General features: G+C 41.7%; 1 protein-coding gene across 2 annotated transcripts in view; it reads left to right on the top strand.

Moving 5' to 3' along the window:
* Window positions 1-12,241, top strand: part of HOMER3 (homer scaffold protein 3) — a 190,439-nt gene that overhangs the window by 172,005 nt on the left and 6,193 nt on the right. For both annotated transcript variants that reach the window (XM_073660847.1, XM_073660798.1), the window contains 2 exons: window positions 1,854-1,961; window positions 2,273-2,353. In XM_073660847.1, the coding sequence (XP_073516948.1) occupies window positions 1,854-1,961; window positions 2,273-2,353 (189 nt within the window). The remainder of the gene's footprint in view (window positions 1-1,853; window positions 1,962-2,272; window positions 2,354-12,241) is intronic.

Raw genomic sequence — 12,241 nt, 5'->3', positions numbered from 1 at the left:
CTAGCCTACCTGGAGGTTCAGCCATCACAGGTCGTACCTACCCTTTACCTAGAGACTGCCCCGGTCACTTGCCGTGACCTCCAGCCCGTTCTTCCAGAGACTGCCCCGGTCACTTGCCGTGACCTCCAGCCCGTTCTTCCAGAGACTGCCCTGATCACTTGCCGTGACCTCCTGCCCGTACATCCAGAGACTGTCCCGGTCACCTGCTGTGACTGCCTTCCTGGTCGCCACCCGCTCCCTTACAAGGACCGCTCCCTTGTATAGTAGCCCAGAGGTTCCGCCTCCCAGACCCGTTACACATACCAGGATAGGGATGAGGGGTGCCATGCATACCAGGATGGGGATGAGGGGTGCCATGCATACCAGGATAGGATGGTGGGGACAAGATGGGGGCAGCACAAATACCAGGAGGGGGGCAGCACATACCAGCATGGGAGACCATATACCAATAAAAATGCTCACCACCCGGGCGTAGAACGGATTCAATAGCTAGCATATTATATAGAGTCATTACAAACAGAGTGATCTATTTCAAGTGTTTATTTCTGTTAATGATGATGATTGTGGCTTACAGCCAATGAAAACACAAAAGTCATTATCTCAGTAAATTAGAATACTTTATAACAACAGCTTGAAAAATGTTTTTAAAATCCGAAATGTTGGGTAAATGCACTGAATACTTGGTCGCGGCTCCTTTTACATCAATTACTGTATTAATGCGGCGTGGCATGGAGGCGATCAACCTGTGGCACTGCTGAGGTGTTATGGAAGCCCAGGTTGCTTTGATAGCAGCCTTCAGCTCATCTGTATTGTTGGGTCTGGTGTCTCTAACCTTTCTCTTGACAATACCCCATAGATTCTCTATGGGGTTAAGGTCAGGCGAGTTTGCTGGCCAATCAAGCACAGTGAAACTGTTATTTTTAAACCAGGTATTGGTACTTTTGGCAGTGTGGACAGGTGCCAAGTCCTGCTGGAGAATGACATCTCCATCTCCAAAAAGCTTGTCGGCAGAGGGAAGCATGAAGTGCTCTAAAATTTCCTGGTAGACGGCTGCGCTGACTTTGGTCTTGATAAAACACAGTGGACCTACATCAGCAGATGACATGGCTCCTCAAACCATCACTGATTGTGGAAACTTCACACTAGACCTCAAGCAGCTTGGATTGTGACCTCTCCACTCTTCCTCCAGACTCTGGGACCTTGATTTCCAAATGAAATGCAATGACTGCCTTCTGGACATCTGTCAAGTCAGCAGTCTTCTCCATGATTGTGGAGCCTACTGAAACAGACTAAGGGACCTTTTTAAATGCTTAGGAAGCCTTTACATGTGTTTTTTGTTAATAATTCAAATTTACTGAGATAATGACTTTTGTGTTTTCATTGGCTGTAAGCCATAATCATCAACATTAACAGAAATAAACACTTGAAATAGATCACTGTGTTTGTAATGACTATATAATATATATATATTCGAGTTTCACTTTTTGTATTGAAGAACTGAAATAAATTAACTTTTTGATGGTATTCTAATTCAGTGAGATGCACCTGTGTGTGTGTGTATATGTATATGTATATGTATATATATATATATATATATATATATATATATATATATATATACAGTATATATATATACACACATGTATATATGTAATCTGTCTTTTGTAAACATTCCTGTATAACCCATTAGATTATATGGTAAAGTTTCAATTTGGGCGTATTTTGCTTTTGTTAAACATCTTATCATTCTATTCTTCCATAATTGAACATCACTGTAACCTTATTAACTTAGTGTGGTGAGTAGACTTTATAGACAATGTGCAGAAAAATCATTTTATTCCACTATTGTGCAGGTTACAGAGCTGGAGACTCAGTCTACAACAGCGACAACCACAGATCAAGAAAGTGAACTTTCTGAGCGACTGCGTGAGCTGGAGACACTGCTCAGGAACAAAGAAGAGGTGATTCAAACATTGCATAATGAATTTATTTGTAGAAGTAAATGTCATGTAAAATTCAGTATATTAATTAGCATATAGTATGTTGATGTTGTTCATGAGCATGTATTCAGTTGTGCGACATGGGATTGCTCATCATTTAAATAGAGATGTCACATTGTATTGACCACATAATAATAATAATAATAATAATACAATCCAATACAAAATAATATAATAATAGTAATACAAAAGAGAGCACAATAAACACAAAACAAAAACATCTAGCTGTCACAACAAAAGTATTCATGGGTTTTCCTTTCCTTTGACTGCAGGAGATCCTTCACTTGAAAGGACAGAGACCTGACCTGCTAGAGCTGGAGAGTGAAAGAGATGAGCTACTACAGAAACTCCAGGTAAGACAATGATCAGTAGGAATAAATCCTTATGCTGTGTGCAGCCCACTTGCAGAAATGCTGCTTTTTCCAGTGCTTTTCTTCTGCAGGCGTCTTCACTGAACTACGCAATAGCAATCTACTGTGATTATTACGTTTGTCCCATGTTCTTTATGTGTTTTTCGCTTTCTTTGATTCGTAGTTGGAGCAGATTTGCCGCAGCTTTTTTTTTGTGCAGAAACACTGGGATTCGATACATCAAACTGTTTTCAACAGAATTCTGGTATAAAACTGAAATGTGGTAAAATGTATGTGTTACTTATACAGTGGTTGCAAAAGATATTGTAACTTTTGGCATTTTTACACTAGTCCTGGTCACCTCTGTCACTTTGTTGAAAAGTTTGTGAAGTTTAGTTGGGAAAAGGCATGAATGAGAATGGTCAAGAAATTCATCATAATTTACGTCACAAAAGTGGAATAAATTGTGTAAGAAATTTATTCCAGCCCCTGAGTGGAATAACATTTCTTACAGTGGAGCACAGCAGTTGAACGATGCACCAAAGTTATTAAAGGGAGCACCTCTCCTCATCAGTTTGCTGCATTTTACTGCAGTGTTTCCTACATCAAGACTGATGTTTATAAGCCAGCCTTAATGAAATGTGGCATAAGAGTGTATTCACATGCAGCAGAAATTTCTGCAACTGAAAATCAATATCATTTAGCTGAAAGGGGTTGTTTTGTCGGCAAGTACATGGATTTACCCAAGCCCCATTCAAGTAAACAGCACATTTTCAAAAATGTCGGCAATAGCTCTGTCATGTGTGAATAAATCCCACTACTATGCAATACTCCTTTAGTAAGTAATAACCCGTTAGCAGGCCAATGACAACGTAATTGGTTAAAGGGGTTTTCCAGATATACTTTTTTTTATATCTATGAGTGTCCTCTAGATGAAAAAAATCAGCATCACTGCTGAGGCCAGTGATTGGCTGTATCAGTCATGTGCACTGAAGTCATCGCTGCAGCCTGTAAACAATGACTGGGGGCAGCAGCAGAGAGGCAGCGCTGGAGCAGGGGAAAGTGACAACTTATTATATTCAGGCATAAAAACCTGGAATTCCCTTTAACGACAATGCCTGTCCAGATTTACGCTCCGACAGATCGTATATCATGAAGTGCCATGAATATACCCTAAAACACTCCTGTGCTGTCTGTTACTTGAGGGTAACTGTGCCCTAAGCCACTGTCCTCACCTGACTGCTGGTAGCTTACTGATGACACTAATAGTCTCTGTCAAAAAATGTGCTGCATTATTAAGAACTATTAACTGTTGATTATTAATTATTGAATCCATTCATCCCTGGCATGCTTCTATAGCCCTATGGATTCTTTCTAAATTACCCAGGAAGCACATCAGTGGAGATCTACACAGCACATCCCTGTTCCTCATATGCACTGATACGTATTTCATCCATGTGGGTATTATTTCAGGCTGGATTCCCTTTGTCAGCGTGCGGCAGGTTGCTATGGAGACGCATTGCCCTGGTGCTTTGTTGAAGGATACACATTTGGCTTCCTGTTATTCTAACTTGTTGGGAGGGAGATGTCACTGGATGAGGGGGAGCAGTCTACTGTATTCTCTCCGCACCATGATCTCTCTTAGAAGCACAAGACCTTGAGATATGAGAAATATGCAAGGAGATGTGGAAAAATCATACCTTATACTATATATGTCCTGTAAGGGAATGTCCAGATTTTTTACATCTGAAAACAGTCTCTTGTCAAGCCATACTTTCATCCATATGAATGGTGTTTTGACAAAGAAAGGAACTTGCTGCTACCACAGAGCATTTCCACAATGTTCTGTTAGAGCTTGTGCCCCTTACATTGGCTACTGGGCTCCATTCATCAAAAAGACCACTTTCAGTTAGCTGGAATCAGGCCTGTATTTGCCACTAGTCCCCTGATGTCCGGTGGCTAGACTGGCACGTATCAGCGGTAATGACCAGAATTTTTTAAAAACCTCTCCGGAGTGGGGTGATTGTGGGGGAAGAATTAAGATGTCGTGCACCAGCCGTGTAGTGAATACTACTCATCTGATTGGTGGAGCAGCAGTCCGACTGCACCACCATCAGAGCAAAGAACACTGACACCGCAGAAGAATATCCCCGCTCCAGGGCATCACCTCGTCACCTGCTCGTAAACCTTTTATTGTAGAAGTTTTAGGTTCTTAATTACTTGCAGACAATGTGCTCACACAGGTGGGGGGAGGGTGTGGGGGGATTGGAGCAGAGGAGCAATATGTGGCAGCATACTATGTGTGAGTGTGACATGGGGGGTGGGCATCGTGCTGGTGGGATGTTATATGTGTATAAATAATAGCAGCTGTCCGCTAACCTCCTTTAACGAGGACCTTTCACTTGATATTTTTTAATTTACACTGAGTACCTCCTCCAATTGCTGCTGTTCCTCTGATTCTGGAACAGTTTCTTTGTTGCCCCTCCATTTCAATGTTATTGCCCCCAGTAATCGGTAATTAAGATGATAATTTTCCCTTCAACCAACTGGGCATATCACAGAACTTCTCTGTAGGAAATTGCTTTTTTCACAAAGCCACAACAAAAGTAAAGTTCTGTGATATATACCCAGTTGGTTAAAGGGAAAATGTGCACCATTATTAGCAGGGAAAGAACTCTTGGAACATAGAGGCATAGAAGAAGAAGAAGAAGAAAAACTTTTCCATTATCGGTGGAACAGCAGCAAGGAGGTGCTCATGTAAATTAAAAAATCCAGTGAAAAGTCCTTTTTAACTGAATAACAAGTGGTGATGGGGTCAGACAGGGATTTTGCTCCTCAGGCTGCACTGCTCTGAACCGCTAGAACAATCAGGGCTCCTTCTTAGGCTATGTTCACATGTCCAGTAATCATCCGTTAGAATGGAGCAGCAATCCGTTGGCTAAAATTTGTGCAGACACAACTTATTTGTCCGTTTTTAAAAACTGATTTCAGCTAGATTTGTTTTTTTTTTAACATTGAAGTCTATGGACAACAGATCCATTTAATAGCCATCTGTTTTTCTTTCGTTTGAGGATCCGTTTTTTGTTTTCAGAATTAGTTTATAATGGAAGATAACGGATGGGTTTTTAAAGGAACCATTGTTTATAGATTTCAATGTTAAAACAACTTTTTTACCAACAGATTGCTACTGCATCTGTTCTAACTGATGACTAATGGACATGTGAACATAGCCTTACTGTCACAACTCTGTTGTCGGATTACCCAGGGCGAGGGGCTCTTTCCCTGTTCCTAACGCTAGAGGCACCCTAGCTATCCTTGCTCCCCGGATTACTCCTGATGGAGAAGACGCTGGGGCCATGCACCTTGCTGAACTCCAGAATCAGCCTTATCTCTGTCCCCCTCCCCCACCCAGGGAAGTGGGGAGTAATAGTGTATGATTATACACAAACCAGACTAACAAGTGAGGATGTACAGGGATAAATGAAAATACCAATCATACAAATATGCACTCACAGACAACAGAGAGGAACACCAGGGAGAAAAGGAAGGAAAAGAAAATAGGAGAGGATGAGGATTTGCACACAGCCGAAACACCAAGCAACAGTCACAGATCAACACTCCAAATGCCTCTACCATCAACCAACACCTCCACTCCACGTCAGGTTATATGAAACTAGCGCTGGAAATCCAGATTACCAGAGACAAGTATATATAGGAGAGAGGAGTGGCCAATACTGAACAGTTGAGATCATCCAAGCAGGAAAGCTTCAGAGACTCTAAGCTGAACAGTTTAACCCCTGCACTGCTAACAGAAACCTGCACCGTTTAATATGAAGGAGAAGTGATTCTAATCAGTGCAGGAGTACGTGAAATCAGACGCTAGGGTTCTCTGGCCCCTTTCTGTCGCGGTAAACCCATGACACTTACATACCAAATGAGAACTGATTGCAAGAAAGCCTGTAGGTACTTTTGTCAAAAAGTGAAAACCTTACTTTAGTCTCTAATATCAATTTTTATGCATTTTTTTTAATTAAAGTTTTTACTCTGATGCAGAATTGCATGATATAAAGTATTGAGTAGCATTTTGATAAGATGCCAGGTTTCTACTTTGAGAAAATATATCTTTATAGGTGTTCCAATTTTTTATTTTTTAATTCAGATTTTATTTAAAACTGTGAAAATTGCTCTGGCTAAAAGAGGTGCAATATGTTGGGGACAAAAAAAAAACCTTAAAACCTCTGTCAGCCCAAGGGTTAACAAATCAATCTATTAACCACTCTATATCTGTTCAGCCCAGACACAGCTGACACACACCAAATATCCTGAGAAATTAATGTATGTTATGAAGGATCATATATACTTTCTGTACACTTTCTTCTATAAAATGTCATTAATCTTCCCTTCCTATAAGTGATTTTATCTGAAGAAGTGAGGAGTTGTCGGATTACTGTTGACCTTGAGCAGCTGCTAATGAACAAACACAGAAATGTGATTCGTCACAGCTAGCATGGTTAATAAGCAGTGCAACAGCATGAAGAGCAATCACGCGCCCGTCACCTCTGGTACACATTTCTTATTCTGTCTATGCTGATTATGCAACTGGGACATTTTCACAATGGCTTTTTAGGACTTGCGGATCATACAGCGGATCCCTGGGTAATCTGCAACTAAATCTGCAGCATGTGGATGAGATTTGTTGAAATCATACCCATCTGGCTGCTACTGTAACACACTATGGCCCCGGATCATTGCCGATGCATCTGTCTGTTTTTTTGTCCAGTCTTGTGTGTTTTGCGCCTTTTTTGGGGGGCAGAATACTAATCCCAACATTGTCCCCTGCTCATGCTGATCTCAGCTTTAGCAGGGTACAATGATGACAGATGCCTGCAGCTTGCCAACTGTCCCGCTGATTCCCAGATGCCGATACGTGTCACACGGATGACACATGGATGTCATCCGTGTGTCATCAGTGTGTACGTGTGCAGGAAATTTTGCAGCCCTTGCTGTGGGTAAAAAACAGACATGTCAGCGTGTTTTGCCCACGGACACACGGTCCATGAAAACACAGTGACGTGCACAGACCCATTCATTTGAATGGGTCTACGTGTGTCAGTGTCTCCAGTACGTGTGGAAACGGACACCATACGTACTCGAAACACGGACGTGTGAAAGAGACCTTATAGTCGTGCAACATATCTAACAAGTAGTGTTGAGCGAGTATGTTCTGTCCGAGTATGCTTGGGCCGAGCTCCGAGTAGTTACAGCTGCTCGGTGATATGGTTGAATCGCTCCCGTGTGCATGATTTGCGACTGTTTGACAGTTTTATTACATGTGAGGAATGTGTAAGAAATAGACATTTCTCCCATGTAATAAAGCTGTCAAACAGTTGCAAATCATGCACACGGGAGCGATTCAACCATATCAGCGAGCAGCTGTAAATACTCTGAGCTCGGCCCGAGCATACTCGGCGAAAGGGTTAATAGAACATACTCGCTCAACACTACTAACAAGTCATTGCATTTTGTATTAGGGCATATTCAGGTGAGTGCTATCTGAGTAAAAATCGGACATCACTCTGACCAACATAATTAAATAGCGCTGTTCAGATGACAATTTTGCATGAACAAATCACAACATGCACCATTCTCTTCCGTGTCTTGGATGAGACTCTCCTATATAAGTTTATGGGTGCACAAAAAAAATCGCATCCCTTACAGATCATCTGTATAGCATTTGATTTTTATGGATACATTGCCATTATTAACGTAGGAAGCTGTATTTCATCCTCTACATTTTAAACTGTCGATATATATAAATATGGATGCCACATGGATAGGACACAGATAGCACACGGACAAAAAATACGGACACACGAATGGCACACGGATGGAATACGGATGATAATTGTCTGATTTCCTTCAGATGCTAATCTGAACTCGGCTTAAGTGTCAAGGTGAAAGCTGAATCTTTGGAGAATAAGCTCTGTTAATTGTCATGCATTGCTGAGCTGGGAACTCTTTGGTCCCTTCTGTTTGGGCAATTTTTACATGGACCTTCTGCTGACATACATGGAATTTCTATCATTTCCCCTCTTTACTACAGTATAGTGGATTTGAAACATGATCATCAGGATGTGATTGAGTAAACTTTCAGCTTTAAGCAGACATTTTTTACATTGTACCTTCATTTTCATAGGTCCAAAGTAACATAATTATAATTGTAAGCATCAATATAAATAATTGGGTGCAGTCACTTTGCAGTTAATTACTGCTGTAAGTCTTGAACCTATGGATATCACCGATCCTTTGGTACGCACTTAATGTAGCCATCTTCATTTGTGGGCACAGATGTAGTGGTCATGATCTTGACACTTTGCAACCCAATCTGAGAGCAGCTTGATGTAAGGACAGAGACTTTGATTACAGCCATGTATCACTTACTGAACTGCTTGCTGCAGGATTGATACCATCACTGTTTTCTCTACTGCAGATCTCCCAGGTCTCCGAATGCTGAGCTCTGTATAACCCTGCCCACACTGATTGATTGTTTTCTGCCTATGCACAGTGTATAAAAAAATCTGCCAATGAGTGGTGGGTCGGGTTATACAAAGCACAAGAATATGGAGGACTCCATGGCAGCAGTTTTACTAGTCCTCTAGTGATAATCTCCTGCTAATAAAATATTGATGTTACAACAAGCAGCCCAATAACTGACACATCACTGGAATCAGGGTCTCTGTCTCTACATTATGCTATTCTCAGATTAGGTGGCATAAACTTGGTGACAGATTCCCTTTCAGATGACACTGCTTTTGAAAGTACTAAGAAACAAAATATAACCATCACCATTTAAACAAGTGCAAACTGCTGTGACTGCAGTAAATACAAATCAAAGAGTACTGTAAGCGCTAAGATCTATGCAAACACTGAATATCTGAATTTTAAACTCCATTACTGCCATATAGAATACTTATAAAATTGAGGTACTTAGCACATAAATTGGCCAATTCGTGTGTACTTACCAGTCATGACAAGGCGATTTTCTTTTGCTGGGACCCTAAACATTTCTATCAGACATGCATCTCCTGGTCCAAAAGCCTAAAAATATAAAGGGCAGGGCTAATTAAAAACAGCCTAAGGGCTCGTGCACATCACCGCACTTTTGGACTGAGTGCGATCTGAAAAAACATTGGATCGCACTTGGATCAATGTTATTCTACGGGGCTGTGCACATGTCCAATTTTTTTTTTTCGGACCGAGCCAATCTAAGGAAAAAATTGCAGCATTCCCGAACTTGGTCCAATATTCAGATTGCACTCAGCCATGCAAGTCAATCAGTCTGTGTAAAATATAGGACTGCACTCGGATGATATCTGAGTGCAGTCCAATTTTCATTGACTGACAGAATGGAAAAGATGGAGAATTTTTTTTTCCCATCTTCTCCTCCTCCTAGAAAATAAGATCACACTCTGATCAAACTCTGATTAGAATGTGATCAGAGTGTGAGTATCATAATCGGATGGATTTTCTCAGATGAAAGAATGCACACAGGTGTTACCCTAGCCTAACACTAAGAGGTCATGCTGGGGCTTTTAACCACTGGTTTCCTAATCTTAATCTTACAGCTGTTTAACCTGCAAAACCGTGCGGCCATTATTATTCTACAGAATTAAACAAATGCCAACAGGTGCAAGCCACAGTTACTGTGTTATATTCAATCCAGAGAGGTTTGTACTGCCATTGAAAGTGTTGATTTATAGGAAACCCTGTTAGGCGATCCATGCTGCCAAACCGCAGGCAGCATTAATTACCGCCTGGCTACACAATTGCATTCAGGTATACTATTCTCTGAAAGGCTCCAGCATTTCAGACAAAATATACTTTAAAGGAGCCGTCCGGGGACCATAGCTGGACATGAGCAGGTGGTTGACAGGTCTCTCCTATGCATATACATAGGAAGAGATCTGTCAGTCACCTGCAGTGGCACTGGGAGAAGCCGGTCGGGGTGTCGCTGGACTTAGTTTTGTCTCCAGTTATGGTCTCTGTACAGATCTTTAAATTATATTTTCTATATATTTTCTAATATACCTGGCTGCAATTGTGCAGCAAGGCTGCAATTCATGTTGCCTGTGGTTTGGTCAGCATAAATTGCCTGACAGGTTCCTTTTAAGATTTGCTGCATCATGATGTAACAAATTAAAGGGAATCTGTCATGTGATCATTATACTCGAACCACGGGCAGCATCAATCTAAAACCCTTATTACAAATACCCATGTTTCGGTCTGAAACGCTTTGACATTTCAGAGGCGCATATTTAAAACCATGGCGTCAAGGACGGGGTGACTGAGATGACTAAGTGGGCCCTCACTGATTCTCAACACCCAGGCCCCCTGTTTAAAGTTCACTTGCTCTGAAATACTGGAGAGTTTCAGAGCGAAGCCTGTGTATTTAAATAAGGAAACCCGTCCCTGATTCATGTTCCAGATGGTTCTGGTAGCATCTATCACATAACATATTCCCTTTACATGTCACGTTGAGATCTAGCTTTCTGCCTTCAGTTTTGTCTTCAGTTAGTGAAAATCATGTTTAGTTACAAGTAAATTTAGGTAAGTGACCTGGCCATTTCATTACTACCTTACGAAGGTAATGGCTTGCATTTCTGATGTTTTTGCCATTATCTTTCTGTACTGTGAACCACCTATTTATCAGATTTGAAGCTAGTATATATCTGAGCAGGCTGTATAGCTCTATACAATTCATCCTGCTACAGTACTTCTGTCCGCAGTCACATCATCAGTTAACACCAGTGACCCAGATCTATTGGAAGCCATACATGCCCATGCCGTAACTGTGTGGTGGTCATTCTGGTACAAGTTAAGCTTGGCTTCTTTTGTCTACACAACCTTGTTATAGAATTTTCTAGCAAAGTCTTATCTAGATTTCTGTTCTTACATGTTACAAGTGATTTGCATCCTGAGATGGACCCTGTGGAATTACATCCATGAAGCCTTCTCTTGATTGTAGGCAATGAGACGTCCACCTCCTTGACAGTGTTCTTGATCAGATGTTGTGAAGGGGCTTGTCTTCACTAATGAAACAGTTCTGCACCAGTGCAGTCCTTCCTTTCAAGAATGTACCATAACGGTATCTCTTACATAATTGACATCTCTTTGGATCACACGTTGAGAATCCTTATAAACAGAGTCATGCATAGAAATCGCAGTGGCCCCCATAGCCAGAGTTCTTATTGGGCCCTCTCCCTCCCCCCAAAAAAATATATGTTTGGTGGGGTCCGAGCACATAGACTCAGTCACAGAAAGGAAAATATCTCCCAACTTTTAAACATGGGGAGTGGGACATGATTTGAAGCATGTACACAGTAATAGTGCACCCGCTGAAGCCCCTTAGTGTTCTCACCCACAACGATACCTCTTTCCTAGCTGCCACAGAGTACGATGACCCACAAAAATGCACGCACACAAGGTATAATACCTTATAATGAGTCCCGCCACATCGTTTTCTCCCACAGTACCCCACCAACACACAGTATGATGGCCCACACAGTTTCCTCACACAGTATGATGGCTCCCACAGCCCCCACACCATGTATAATGGACCCCCCACAGCTCTCCCACACCATATATGATGGCCCCAACAGCCCCCCCACATGCAGTATGATGTAACCTGTAGCTTCCCCACACAATATGGTGACTCCCACTGCAAAAGTATTATGGCCCCCACACACAGTATGATGGCTCACTGTTCCATCATTGTATTAAATGGCATCTGCATCCTGAGGATGGAGATGCTGTTGAGATCAGAATGTCTGGTGGAGTAAGGGCAGGTGGGTGCTGGTGTCACTCAGGCTCCAGCTCACGGTCCCCCTAGCG

This window comes from Phyllobates terribilis, unplaced genomic scaffold, assembly GCF_046119375.1.
Source record: "Phyllobates terribilis strain yellow unplaced genomic scaffold, ASM4611937v1 Scaffold_1__5_contigs__length_1240528914, whole genome shotgun sequence".
NCBI classification, from domain to species: Eukaryota; Metazoa; Chordata; class Amphibia; order Anura; family Dendrobatidae; genus Phyllobates; species Phyllobates terribilis.
Note: the sequence above shows the minus strand (reverse complement) of the source record. Positions and strands in the feature narration are given on the sequence as shown.